Genomic DNA, 15,752 nt, shown 5'->3' on the forward strand with positions numbered 1-15,752 from the left:
ATTCAAATTAATGCAATGGTAAAAAATATTTCGTCAGCAGCTTAGAATATTTCATATCTTCAAAAACGGGTGGTTGATGACGTAAGCAACTTTCAAACCCCCCCCCTGTCATCAAAAGTCAGCAAATCCAAAACCCCCTCCCCCCCCCCTCGATGCTGACGTAATACTTGAATGACCCCTTAACAGAATCACCCGTTTTGTGGAATCAAATAAATACCAAATACATTATAAAAATTCCGTTTAACGCTCTATGGTTCAGTGTATATTTGAATACACACAGCAAATACATGGCCTAAAAAAGAAAATACGGCGAGCCTAGGTATTTATTGTATTGTGTGTATTGATACTTTTCTACCTGAACACCTTTGGCGGGCCGGATGGAACCCCTTGGTGAGCCACATATGGTCCACGGGCAGTGGTTTGCCTATCACTAGATTGGTGAATAAAAAATCCCAGATTTTCCCAGATGTGTTTTATAATTTCCATAAGGCTTGACTGTCTTTCCACAAATATTAGTCGCAAATCTTACACTGTATCAATTTTTTTCTTAATTCATAAAAATGTCGTGCAAACTGAACTCACTGAAAGAGCATAGGTCAATGATAAAGCAGCCGTTGAAGCTTCCAAAGAATCCCTAGAATATACAGCCAAGACAGCAGCAACCAGTGTAATCACGTTTCCAAGGAAAGATAGACGTAACTGCAACCAGCTAAAGAAAAATGAAATGAATGAAGTTTTCAGGACATATATATTTTATTCTCACAAATTTTATCAAAAACAATTAAAAAATTCAACTAAGCGATGACACAAAAAAAATTAGTGAAAATAAATTTATCGTTAAATAAAATTGAGTTGGATAATTTGGCATCAGGACAATTATAAAGTAACCAAGCCGAAAGAAAATATTAATCTCTTATTCTGAGGAATTGTAACAAGCGATCATGAATTCGAGGAATTACATCTGTGATTATTGAGGGAAGCAAATTTGCAAAAACTGTTTATTTAGGGCCGTTCAAGTATTACGTCATCATCGATGGGGGGGGGGGTTGCTGACTTTTTACGACAAGGGGGGAGGGGGGGGTTTTGGATAATGCTTACGTCATCAACCACCCTTTATGAAAATATGAGTTAGGATTCAGAGGGGCAGAGCTGATGACGAAATTTTGCTGACAGGGGGGGGGGCGAGGGGGTCAAAAATGGCAAAAACTTTGCTTACGTAATACTTGAACGGCCCCTTACATGCTGTGCACACACTGATGAAAACGTATCGAAGAATATATAAATGCCTAGGTTGACCATATTTCTTTCATAAAAATACTGGAAATCGGGATTCATATGGGATATCACCAATTATCGCAAAAATGTCGAATGCAAGTAAAATAAATTTCTATAAATATTGTGACAATTAAAGACAACAAAAAATATCTAAGTACAGTTTCCAATTGCAGCCAAAAAATTGTCAAAAGCAAGAAGAGTTGTCAATTAAAATCAAAAAAACAAATATCAAAGGCAAGTGAAGTTGTCAATTAAAGTCAATAAAAAATGTCAAAGACAAGTAAAATGGCCAATTACCGCCAACAAAAATTATCAAAATAAAGTAAAGTAAATTTCTATTTAAATATTGTCAATTAAAGCCAACAAAAAATATCAAAGACAAGTAAATTTGTTATCTATAGCTGAAACTTCTGAAAAATTGCCAATGGCGGGAAATGAATTGCTACCGCAAGTCGCAACAAAGGTGAAGAAACCTTACCGGTGGTATGCACAAGTTTCTGGCCCGCGAGGGGCAGAAATTCCGCTTATCTGCCCGCATACTAAAAAGGTTGTGTTATAACGGTATCAAGTTGTGCATAGCCGAAGAACAGCCGCTTCAAAATATGCTGAAGTATATAGTCAGGCTAAGTCAGTGTTTCTCAACTACCGTGCTCTAGCACTAGTCACACCGGGCCGTGAGGGATTCGAAGTTTCATTTTTTAATCAATTTCTCGTTAGTTGTGTGTATGACCGGGCCTTTCACTTACGCACATAGGCGTAGGCAGAATTTTCCGAGGGGGGGGGGGGATTGCAGATTTTTTTCCTTCTGAGGGAGGTTTACTTTTTTTTCTCGCAAAATAACACTATAATCTTGGCTCGGGGAGACCCCCCTTTGAGTACGCCTGCTTGACCCCCCTTGAGTACTTGCTTACGCAAGAGATTTCCTGGGCCACCGGCTTCTAAGGGTTGAGAACCACTGGTCTAAGTAACAGGAAAATTAGATTACAAAACTGAAAAATAAGGCAAGTAACCGATTAAAAATAAAATGAAATCCACAAAGGGAAAGATTCCTAATTTCTTGAAAACTAAAAACCTTGTGGCATACCGATTGCACGTTGCCCAATAGAACTCGAACATAAGTGTAGTATCTAGCTTCTGCTCAAACTTCAGAATAAATTGTTTTTGAACTGCATACGATAGAATCGATGATGAACCTTGAATGGTCTCAGCAAAATGACTGAAAAGGGGTGATTTTGACACAGCCTGCAATCTTCTCAATTGGCGAGAAGTAACCAAAAAATATTTCTAAAAAAAAATAAAGAAAAACTCATTGCACGTTATTGCAATATATAAATAAAATGAAACTAGAACAATTTTTGACCGTGGAGCAGAGTAGCTCCCACGTTTGGACAATTCCCAGTACTTCGGAATCCTCCTCCATTACAAAAAATCTGATGTAATTATGTAAATAAGATCATTATGCATAATCACCTATTATTTTGATTATTTTTATGCATTTCATTCATAATCCGCTCACTGGTATTGGAATATATCATAAATCATCTATGAATTACTCAATTTTACCATAGATTATGATGAAACTTCCGTCTAGGGATAGTGAATTAGATCAGTAATATTAGTTATGTTTGTTATGAGTGAAGAAAGCCAATAGTACAAGACTAATTGAAATTCTCATTTTCTCTATGTTCTTCACACATATTTCCCTTTAATTCAATTTTTATAGGCGCAATATGTGTGTAACGCATCCATCATGCACGAGAGAAACCGATAAGTGGTTGAATTTAAATATTTCCTTATGATTTTTCCACATTTATCAAAATGAACTTATGCATAACTGTAATTATGCATAATCGCCAGTAGAAGTTGCAAATGTAGTGAAATTTATGAAACTTATCAAGATGGTTTGTGATTATGCATAATAACCCATTTATTACATTTAGTGTTACATATATTGCATATTTGATTTTTAAAGAGGAACAAACACCTGAATCAGATAATATATGCCGGCTATAGGAAACAAAAATGCCATAAAGATTGGTGTAGTGCATGCAATGACTATTGCTGTTCCTAAGGCAGGAAAGAAGCATGACAACCAACCGTCCAATTGCTGAGGAAACCCAGAATCGATGTCATCAATATCACGACCAAACCTAACAAAATGAAAATCGAAAAAAAAATTAAGATCAAAAATCTTTATAGCAGAAAAAATATAATTTTTTTACGTATTTGGAAATAAATTTCATCGTTTAGATCAGTCTCCCAATCATCTCGCCTCTTCTTTAGAAAAATTTTCATCCCATCGCCCCAGCTCGAGCCAGCTCATAGGATCCTATACTAAGCCCGAAGCTTCAGCTGCCCTGGTCAATACCATGAACTCAAACACACACCTGTGTTTTTAAACTCAACAAATTTTAATTCTGTGAGAAGGGTGATTCAATAATGCGTGACTGAAAAACGCTGGGGATTACATAAGACAACCTCCCACTGGAGGGTTGTTACATACACTATTACACATTTCTCCCCTTCGAGAGGGAGAGAGACATAATAATAATAAGAAATACACAAGAAAAGAAAAGCGAAAGTTGACATCAACTCCATCTTGTGTTGGGAGCAAAAGATAAAAAGTTAGGCGTTTCCATCCCGCCCGGCGTTGTAATGCTAATTACAACCAATATCAATTTAACACAATACAAAAGAAATTAAAAAATGCTTGAAATCAAAACTTGTACACAATACATATTGTAAAAATAATTATGAAGAATCATGAGCATATAACTATAATGGTAATAATACATTTGCAAGATAAATGCATCTTACTTGTGCAGGCATATCCTATCTTAAGCATCAAAATGAACTGAAACAAATCTAAACACATAACTGCTGTAATCAAACACGCGTTGCAATTGATTAAAAATGCAACAAACATATGTACAGTCAATTCAAATTAATATCCATTCTGAAAAGCTTAAAAAAAACATCATTATCATATGCAATGAAATTATGCAGCTAAAATGCAAAAATGAAAATACTAAGATATATCCGATTAAATATGATAAACACAAACACTAGATAAAAAATTACACGAAGACCAAGTCACTTCATTTCTCTTGAAGCGGGAGCAAACAAATTTTTGCTATGGATCGTTTGATTAGTTCATTTTTAGTTCGAACAGTCACAACGCGAACCTTGTGATCTGGACCTGGAATGATTTCTTCAATTCTTCCAAGTAACCAGTTACACGGTGGCACGTTATCTTCCTTGACAATCACCATGGCACCTGGTTGCACATTAGATTTTGAGAAGTGCCACTTATTTCGTTGCTGGAGCGAACTTAGGTAGTCCATCTGCCAACGTTTCCAGATGGTCTGAACGAATCGTGTTGTGAGCTGCCATCGAGATAGTCGGTTATCACCAAGGTGGCACAGGTCAGGCTCAACAACGGTGTTAAGCGATCGTCCAATCAAAAAGTGAGCTGGTGTTAGGACATCAAAGTCATTGATGTCTGGCGATAGAGGTGTAAGTGGTCTGGAGTTCAAAATTCCTTCAATTTGGGTCATAACAGTCTGGAACTCTTCCAACGTGAGTTTGGAAGACCCAACAGTTCTTTTGAAATGGTGCTTGAAGGACTTGACACCAGTTTCCCACAAGCCTCCAAAATTTGGAGCTCTTGGAGGTAGGAAATTCCATGTGATTTCCTCGAAGGCGAAAAAATTAGCCACAGATTCATCAGGTTTCACAACCATCTGATGAAGACGTTTTAACTCTGTGTTGGCACCGACGAAATTAGTGCCATTGTCACTGAATATTGATGAGCATTTCCCACGTCTAGCGAAAAACCTCTTTAGACATGCAATAAATGCGTCTGCTGTCAAATCTGATACGAATTCTAGGTGGATTGCTTTAGTCACAAAACACACGAATAAAGCAACATATATTTTATGCAATTGGCCCCTTCTCTGACCCTTGAATTTTACGTAGAATGGGCCACAAAAATCTACTCCACAAACGTTGAATGGAAAAGTTCTGTTTACTCTTTCCTTAGGCAAGTTGCCCATTATTTGCTCAAGAGTGGTCGGTTGTGCACGGAAGCATGTTACACACTCATGAACTATTTTTCTTGCAAGGTTTCTTGCACCAACAACCCAAAAAGTTTGGCGAACGAGATGCAGTAAGGTTTGAGAACCTACATGCAGGTGTTTACGGTGATAGTATTCGAAAATCAGTCTCGTTAGTCGGTGTTTGGCTGGTAGAATTATCTGGTGTTTTTGATTGTACGAAATGTCTGCTTCATTTATGCGACCACCAACGCGAAGCAATCCTTTCTGATCGATGAAGGGATTGAGATTTTTCAATTTGCTTTTAGTGAAGACTTGAGCCCCTTGCTTCAAGTTCCTCAATTCCTCACTGAATTTCCTTTGAACTATCTGGATTATTTTTATTCTTGCCACGTCAAGTTCTTGGGCAGTGAGTGGACCTGATTTTTTATCTGTCTTAGATCTGGCATTAGAACAAAATCTAAGCACGTAAGCAACTATTTTAATGATGGCTGTGTATCTGCTGGCTTTCGTTATTATGGGTGTTATAACATCATCAACACTTGCTACCAATGAATGTTCAACGGATTTCTTGAATTCACTCGCAAATGTCTCATCCTCTTGTGCCAACGTAGGTGGATCCAAATCAAAACTAAGTTCTGATCTCAAATAATCAGGACCGCTCCACCACAATTCATTGTGAATTAATTTGTCAGGAGACAAGCCACGTGACACCAGATCTGCTGGATTGTCTTCGGATCTAACGTGGTACCACTTATACCCACTAGTTATTTCCTGAATAACTGCCACTCTATTGGCTACAAAAGTTTTCAACAAATGAGGTGAGGTGTTTATCCATGTCAGAACAATTTTTGAATCTGACCACAAAATAATTTTCTTAAGGTCTAATCTTAGAGATTCTACGACCTTACTGATCAACTTGGACAGCAACACTGCTGCACACAATTCTAAACGAGGTATAGTAGTCACCTTGAGTGGAGCCACTCTTGACTTACTACACAAAAGCTTAACGCTGTACACATTTTCAGAAAGACACCGCACGTAAACTGCTGCGCCATAAGCCTCAGAAGAAGCATCGGCGAATCCATGTATTTCAATTGAGTGACCTTCACCAGATAAGCAATAACGATCAATGCATACATCATTAACAACATGCAGGGCAGTAATAAACTTGCACCATTCGGTTGCTTCCTTTTTTGGAAGCGTATTATTCCAGTCCAATTTCAACAGCCACAAACGCTGCATGAATATTTTTGCCTTAACTATGATAGGCCCTAGCAAACCCAAAGGGTCAAACAGTCTCGCTATATCCGAGAGAACGGTGCGTTTGGTGTAATCGGAAGATAGGTTTGAGCTTACCTTGAACGTGAAATAGTCCTTTTGGGGATTCCAAGCCAAGCCCAACGTTTTCACAGTGACATTGTCCTTGGCATCAAAACTGTATCCATTCTCGCCATGGTTGACTGCGTTTAGCAGTGTCGAATTGGAACACCACTTGTGAAGTGTCATTCCACAAGTTTGGAGCATCTGTATCAATTGACGCTGAAGCTCTAGAGCGTCATGTAGTTCATGTGCACCAGACAAGATGTCATCCACATAAAAGTCCGAGAGTGCAATCTTGGACGCATAAGGAAATCGAGATTGTTCGTCTAGCGCAAGTTGTTTCAGCACACGTGTAGCTAAATACGGAGCGCAAGCTGTACCGTAGGTGACAGTCAATAATCTAAACACCTTAACAGGATCGTTCAGATTTTCTTTCCACACGATTCTCTGCAAATCACAATGGCTGGATTCAACCAGAATTTGCCGATACATTTTTACAATGTCGGCGGTGAAAGCATATCTATGTTGACGAAATCTTATCATAATTGAGAATAAATCCTGTTGAATGGTTCCACCATTCATGAGCAAATGGTTAAGAGACACCCCTGAAGAAGAGATGGCGGATGCATCAAAGACAACGCGAAGTTTTGTACCCGCACTATCAGGTCGGTGAACGCCATGATGTGGCATATAGTAGGTGTTGTGATGAACTGCAACAGAGGTGAGTTCTTCCATGTGTCCCAAACCCTCATACTCCTTCATGAAGGACACGTAAAGCTTTTTCATATCTTCATCCTTGTCTAGTCGTTTGCACGTTGCGTTCAATCTTCTACTAGCCATAGCCAAAGAATCTCCCAATTGTGTTTGATCTGATTTAAGAGGTAGTTGCACTACATATCTACCTGCCTCATTTCTGGAATGAGTCTCACAAAAATGCTTTTCACAAAGAAATGCCTCAGTACTTTCAATAAGCTTGTTTTCGTTTATGGATTCTAAGTTCCAGAATCTTTTCAAGGTGTTATCTAAATGTTCTAATTCATTTGATAAGTGACAATATCGCACATTACTTTCGGTTTGGTTTTGCACCGCACCGCAAACTATCCAACCAAAAACAGTTTCTTGCAACGATATTTTAGATGTGGTAATCCGATGTTCGCATAAAATCTCAAAGAATATTTCGGCACCCAATAAAATGTCGATTCTATTCGGAACATTAAAGTCGGGATCTGCTAGCCGTATATTCTCTGGAGGGGAAACTTCAGATTTGTTGATGTATCTGGAAGGACTGAAACCCATCACTTTCGGAACTATTAGCAACTCCAATGAGCGCCTAAACTTGTCATCTGAAGATGAAATTACCACATGCAGTTTTTGGTTTATGTTTACTGGTAAGCCGCTCAACCCAGACACAGCGACGAAAGTTTTATTTCTTTTCAGCCCAAGTCTCTTTGCGCATTCGGTAGTGACAAAGCTTGACTGCGATGCACTATCCAACAGCGCTCTACATGGTTGTAAACAACCTCGTGAATCCCTCACGTATACCACTGCTGTAGCCAGAAGAACGTAGTTATTCGTCACTTGTCGAGGAGTGCTGTTTATGAGGGTCGATGTGTGACTGACTTCCCCCATCTCATCGGATTGTTTATCAGCAAGCGGGAGTACGTTTGATGCTTGCGAGGACGACTTTCCTTCTTTTTTTGTTTTGTCTTCTAACAAGTCATTTCTTTTAACTCTGTGAAGGAGGGTGTGATGTTTGTAACCACAGATGTTACAGCCCTTGGACATACATTGATTTACTGTATGGGAGTCATTTAAACAATTGAAACACAGGTGTTTCTTTTTCACTATATTTTGCCTCTCATTAATGCTTAGCCTATGAAACTCAGAACAATCATATATGGAGTGTTCTAATTTGCATACAGGACATGATTTCCCGCAGTCAGAGGATTTTACAGCAAAGGTCCTCGATTTATTTATAGGTGAATTGCGAGGCTCACGGACGGGAATAGTTCGCGTGACACCTTCCAAAAACTGACATCTGCTTTCCAAAAATGAAATCAAACTGTCCCAACTAGGAATTTCTGTAGATTCTAGGGTCATTTCAAATTGTTTTCTTGTTTCTCTGTCCAATTTTCTGAGAATTAAATTGGATAATATTACTTCACTCAGAGCATCTGTCTTAAGATTTGCAATGTTTAATGCTCTCAGGTGCTTTAGAACGTTGTCTAGCAAGGCTCTCAAATCTTTAGCCGACTCTTGGGTGATTTTAGGGATTAAAATTAAGGCATTGATATGCGTATCAACAATCAAACGTTTGTTTTCAAACCGTTTCTCTAGTGCAGAGAATAATGAATCAAAGGTGTCTTCAATGCTTTGAACTTGTCTAGCTTCACCTTTCAAGGCAGCTTGTAAATAATACAGTTTTTGTACATCGGAAAGGTTAATATTTTCGGTGATCAGAGAATTGAATTGATTTTTGAACAAGGTCCACTCTTCATATTTACCACTAAATTGTGGCAGGGGAATTTCTGGCAGTTTTACGTTTTGCTTAGAAGTATTAGTTTCGATTTTACTGGGAACGAAACTTAACAAACTCAAACGGATTTCAATGTCCTCTAATTTTTCTTCAATTTCACAGAGCTCTAAATTTAGAACTTCGAATTCATCATTTTTTAACACTTCATAATATTTCAATTTCAACTCTTCAAAACTGTTTTTTGTCGTGTTTAATGTTTCTTTTCTGCATTTAATTACTGCCTCACTAGCACTTTCATTATCTGACAAGAATTTATCAAGTCTGGTGATTTGGGCCTTGACGTTGCCCTTACGTCGACTCAACACAGTTAAATTCGCCATCGTGCGAATCGAAATATGAATTTGGTGAAATTCTACTTACAGTTTCTTGTGTAGAAAAGTTGAGTATCCAAAGTTGAGCTGATTCACTAATCAACTATCAATATATAGGTTCACTGATGCTCGATTCACTAATCAAATATCAATCTATAGGTTCACTGGTGCTCCTGCGACGACGGACCAACGGCCATGGTCAATACCATGAACTCAAACACACACCTGTGTTTTTAAACTCAACAAATTTTAATTCTGTGAGAAGGGTGATTCAATAATGCGTGACTGAAAAACGCTGGGGATTACATAAGACAACCTCCCACTGGAGGGTTGTTACATACACTATTACACATTTCTCCCCTTCGAGAGGGAGAGAGACATAATAATAATAAGAAATACACAAGAAAAGAAAAGCGAAAGTTGACATCAACTCCATCTTGTGTTGGGAGCAAAAGATAAAAAGTTAGGCGTTTCCATGCCCTGTTTGGGAATCTCTGATTTAGACCTAAATAAAGTTGATGTAACTTAATCTATTAAACATCCAAGCTATATTTGAGCAAGTATTCAGTTCAAGATCAAATGCAAATACAAATACCACAACAGACAAAATGTCCAACGAGAGGGTTGAAAGAAGATGACCATAAAAAATATGGATCTCTGAATACAGTCAAATCTCGATAAGTCGAACGTGCAGCAGCTGACAAAAGACAGTTATCGTCAGTTCAACTTATCGGAAATTCCAATTTTAGAGATAAAATAAAAGATTTATTAAAATGGCAGTGATATTTACGAATATCGTATTAGTAAAGAGCATGCCAAACTACTGTAGATAAGTTACTCTAATTTGATAATATTTAATCACTGAATGAGAATATTCAGAAATAAACTAGACGTACTGTATTATGGAAATAAACGCTTATACATGATAATCATATAAATGCAACGAATCATATATAAATAAAGTTTTATACATAATTATTTTCTGGCAAAACATAGTGATTTTTGGCCTGTCGTTATTTCGACTGTCTGACTATATTGACTGTCATTTATTTTTGTCCTTCATTCAGTCATTCACTTTTTGCAAGCACACAAATGAATCCACTAAATGAATCTACTGAATTCTATTTCTAAATGCTAAATATACTAAACCGTATTACTAAATGCTAAATTCTATTGCTAAATACTAAACCGTATTACTAAATGCTAAATTCTATTGCTAAATGCTAAACCGTGTTACTAAATGCTAAATTCTATTGCTAAATACTAAACCGTATTACTAAATGCTAAATTCTATTGCTAAATACTAAACCGTATTACTAAATGCTAAAAAAATTATACTGATAAATGCTATTTTTTAAATTTCTCTCATTCACGAAAACTTCGAGTTAAGGGAAAATTTTGACACTAAAATGCGGAAAAGTTCTGGGGCCGAGTGAAAACGTCGACTTAAACAGATATTCGAGTTGCCGGAGTTCGAGTTATCGCGAATTGACTGTATATCTAAACTATGTAAAAATAAAGCAACCCAAAAAGGGCGGTAAAAAACCAATAATTAAGATAAAGTACACTTCTCATAAAAAAAATTTATGGTTGTCTTATATAAGTATGGATAGCTTCTCGATTTATCCCAATATGTTAATCGTATTTTTTTTAACTGCCAATTGTGTTAGAATTCATGTCCTCAGGGTAAGATACATATTCCATCCATTCACACAGCTATTAGTTAAGAATTCTTTGCGACACCACAATCTGGAGTTGTCCCTTACTAATCGATATTGGTGTCCCTCTGTCAAAGCAGTCGGTTGACGGTGTATTAATACTCATGGTCCATCCTATACATACCATTGGAAATTTTAAGCACTTCATTCATGTACCACCCTCCCCACCAACACCTGAGTTCTTCCCATGTAAACATTTTCAAAAAATCAAGTCTCTTTCCATAGCTTAAGCTCCGTGTGCCATCAAGAGCACGCGTGATTCTTCTCTGCATCCCCTTGACCAAATGTATGTCCTCCTGTAGGTAAGGTCTCCAAACCCATGCAGCATACTACAATTCAGGACGAACTAAGCCCCGGAAAAGTGTAAGGATCACTTTAGAAGGATGGGAAGAGACCTTTTTGAGAATGAAACGGAGCATTCTGTACACTTTTTTTTAGGTTTTCTGAAGACCACTTCCTCAGAAAACCTAAGCCGCTCATCAATGAGAACTCCCAAATCTGTGATCCTTATTCAAAAAAAAAAAAAAATACGGTCAGCTGTCCTAGGATGATAGAACTCTCAGACACACACACATAAAAAAAGCTCCAGCACTATCAAATAGCCAACCTGGAGAAGGTTATTTCACTAGATATTTTTGAATGTGTGCAAAACTATTCAATATTAAGAGAACACGAAACTACTATTTCATTCAGCCAAATGAAAGTTGCTACATATGTAGTCGATAGCAATACCAAATAGCAAATGAAGTATACAAAAATTACCTGTTAACAACCCTTCCTAAGGGTGTTGTATCAAAAAAAGACATAGGAGACCTCAAGATAGAATCCAACATATTTCCATGAAACACATTTGAAGCTCTGGCAGCTCCAATAGCCAGAGAAAATGCACCGAACAATATCATGAAACCTGAACAATGAGTGAAAAAAAATAAACCAATCTTTAATATGAATATTTTTCTCTTGATGAATGATATAATACATTGATACACACCAAGGATAAGTAATATTTCATAACATCCATTGATTTTAAATTAGATAAAGTTATTTGAAAACATACGGGGTTGAAATGTTTTTTCAACTGGGTTCTGATTGGGAATAAAAAATCGGTTTTTTTTTTACCAAAAACTTGTTCAATAAGATGTGAAATGATTATTAAAGAGACCTGATCCGATCGTATAAATAAAGCAAGTCATTGAGAATTTCCTCATTTGCCTCATTTGGGAGTTCCTGGTGGAAAAATGAAACTCACACATAAACACTTACCAAACTGTAGTGTGTCATAGAGTAAATGTTGGCTCTCCGCAAAAAAGCAGACAGACCTTCAACACGATACTTACTCAACACAAAAATGCCGATATCTGCCTTTTTTACTTCAGAACATGGAAGCCAGATGACAACACCACTTGAACAAATAACATGCGCATTGCACAACTCTAACAATATGAATATGTTACACGTTAGTGCTAAACGTACACTCAGAACACACATTTTCCGACGTGTTCCAATTCATTATAAATTCTCCACAGGAAGATGTTCGAGGTAAGTAGTAAGTAGTAAAAAAATTGGTAATATTTTTTTTTTGTTTTGTTTTGTGTGTATTCGTATCAGACAGTAAGGGGTCATTCCAGTATTACGCCAGCATCGAGGGGGGAGGGGGTTTCGGATTTGCTGACTTTTGATGACAAGGGGAGGAGGTTTGAAGGTTGCTTACGTCATCAACCACCCCTTTCTGAAGATATGAAACATTCTAAGCTGCTGACGAAATTGTGCTGACAGTGGGGAGGGGGGTCAGAGTTTTGCTGACTGTTGCTGACAAGGGGGGTCAAATGGCTGAAAATCTGCTTACGCAATACTTGAATGGCCCCTAAGTATTAGCACAACCAGACTTATTTGAGCTTGTAATTATCAGTCATACTTCAAAATTTGATTGATTATAGGTTTTGTATTGTTTTTTAAATAAAGTTTAAGAAATTCTGTTGAATTTCCCAGTATATAAGTAAATGAATTACTAAATTTATTGAAGCTAGCAGAAAAAATTAAATTCTTGACATAAACTCACATTGACATAAGCCTATTGCAGCATAAACACCAAGTCTTTTATTCCTCAGAGGAACATTTTGAGAACCATCCGGGAGCAAAGGATCATTACTCCACTTACTCAACCACACATTGCTGCCAATCTATTATTGAATGAGGAAATTAGAATATTATACTATAATATTTTCAGAATTACTTTTCAATATTTCCATGTAAAATATGAAAAGTTATGCAAATGAAACTTCAATAAATTGCGGGGGGAAATGTACTAACTAATCGAATGAATTTTTAATGTTAACTTCCTAAAAAAGTGAATATTAAAGAAATGTGAGTTCATAAATATTGCATAAAAATTAACATAAAAGTTTCAAAATAATTATAATTGTACCTTTTTTTGCTATTATTGTTTTTAAGGAACTCTTCTTAAAATAAAAGTTTTCATAATGAAGTAATTAATTTTAAAAAAAAGAAAATACAAAACATGCGTAAAAAAATTACAAAATTTGATCAACTGAACAGCTCTAGAGCCCAGTGACCGTAAGGATTAGCACCTATTTTATAGTTTTTTTGTGTGTTTTATTTACTTTTTTTAGCAATACTTTTTTTGATTTAATAAATACAATTTCATAAAAAAAGTGTACCCAGAAAATTGTATTGTACAAATAACATCGATACTTCAATATATCAATGTTTTTCCCAGCAGCACAAAGCAATACGTAGTACCAACATCCTTTTCTAAAAGTAAAAAGTGTTCTATAAAATAAAAAAATTCTGAAATCTAAAATCATGAATGGTGGTAGTGCCTTCTCCCCTCCCCCCAACCCCTCCCTTTAAAAAAAAAATTCCTTGCATGAATTTCATCGATACCTGAGTATCTTTATAACCTGTACACACGCACAAAAAAAAAAGAACTTTATTTTTTTCTTATTAGTTTAGATAACAGATGGGCTAAACTGAGAGTAATCTTCACATGGTGTTAATGATTTAGCCTTGTTCATAATAAAATCATGTAATTTAAAAACTACAGTCAAACCCTGTTATAGCACCCTTAATGTCACACCAAACCTATATTGAACTATGATTCGATATAACGCCAAATTCGTTACAGTGCCAGAATTCTTCTAAATAGATGACGACGTTAAATCGGGGTTCGACTGTATAAAAATTATTGTTTGATATAAAATATGAAAACTTTCCAAGCTTTCTCTGTGCATTTATTTATTTGATATCTCTGGTATTCACACGCTCGTCAACGGTCAAATTCGACATTTTTGTCATCCATGGATTATAAGTCCATTTTACTGCACAAATAAATACCAGAAGAGTTTAATAGATATAGAAACAAGTAAAAATGATAAACAGCATTCATACTTACCGAAAATAGTTCACAGCCGAAATACCCAACAATTACAAAAGCCAGGAAAAATAAGCCCATATTTCTCCCATAACTCAAGAACGCTTCCATATTTACCTTTGAAGTTTTTTAGAAATGAAATAAATTTGAAAGAATGTAAATTTGAAATAAATAAATTTTGTTATGTGGATTTGTTATAGAGTAAATGTTATAAATTGGTTATTATTCATATTAACTGAATTTTTGTATTATTATGCATAGTGCAGACGGTTATTATTATAACTGAATTTATTACATTTACCATAACATATATACCATTAGTATATACCTTCCCCACTTCCATTCTTTCATCTTGCATGAGTGCTCCTTCTGCGGCATTAATAGAATACACAGAATTTTTTCTGCTCAAAGACAAAGAATGACCAGAATCTGAGCGGCATTGACTGCTCACGGAATAGCAGGACTCTTCACTGAGCTGCCTGTACAAAGTCATCAAACTCTCCTTCTCAATCTCTTTCCTAATCATAAAAAAAATCAAGACAAGCAATCTTAAATTCATAAGATTCATTTGATATATTTGAGCTTTCTTTCTTTCTAAGTATATATTTGACAATTTTATTTCAATTTCATTGAATTGATCAAATATGATAGTTAGGGGCAAAAACAAAACCTTTCAAAGCATTAAGTATTCTATGAAAGTCCGTGTCATGCTAAAATTCAACATATACAGTAGAACACATATAACGAACATTGGGACCAAAAATTTTGTTTGCTAGCGAGGATTATATACAAATACAAATGCAACACCACAACAGGCAAAATACCCAACGAGGTGATTGAGAAAAGATGCCCATAGAGGCAGGTACTAAAATACATTGAGGCCCATTGACGGAATTGAAAACATTGTCCATTAATGGGCAGGGTCTGATATGGAAGATTCCATTATTTTTCATTTCGGCAAGGAAACAGATATTTTCGGATATTATGCCGAGGTGAACTTGGAAAGAAAAGTCATCTGTTCTCCACCAGATATCGAACTTAGGCCCTCTTGCAAACCGGACAAGCATGCTACCATCTATACCACTGAAGACACGACCCTGTCTGTCTTATTTCACGCACTGCGGTGTGAGGGGTGATTAGTAG

The 15,752-nt window shown here is 36.4% G+C and overlaps 1 protein-coding gene across 1 annotated transcript in view; it reads right to left on the reverse strand.

Moving 5' to 3' along the window:
* Positions 1-15,752, reverse strand: part of LOC149086693 (ATP-binding cassette sub-family C member 3-like) — a 36,025-nt gene that overhangs the window by 6,398 nt on the left and 13,875 nt on the right. Inside the window, exons 18-24 of the mRNA XM_089231048.1 lie at positions 14,938-15,127; positions 14,631-14,726; positions 13,278-13,398; positions 11,981-12,125; positions 3,260-3,425; positions 2,360-2,559; positions 583-709 (exon numbers count right to left, since the gene is read on the reverse strand). Of these exons, the coding sequence (XP_089087174.1) occupies positions 583-709; positions 2,360-2,559; positions 3,260-3,425; positions 11,981-12,125; positions 13,278-13,398; positions 14,631-14,726; positions 14,938-15,127 (1,045 nt within the window). The remainder of the gene's footprint in view (positions 1-582; positions 710-2,359; positions 2,560-3,259; positions 3,426-11,980; positions 12,126-13,277; positions 13,399-14,630; positions 14,727-14,937; positions 15,128-15,752) is intronic.

This window comes from Pholcus phalangioides, unplaced genomic scaffold (genome assembly GCF_987345545.1).
Source record: "Pholcus phalangioides strain wild (caught in Gottingen) unplaced genomic scaffold, Ppha-v1.0 ptg000004l_1, whole genome shotgun sequence".
In the NCBI taxonomy this organism is placed as follows: domain Eukaryota; kingdom Metazoa; phylum Arthropoda; class Arachnida; order Araneae; family Pholcidae; genus Pholcus; species Pholcus phalangioides.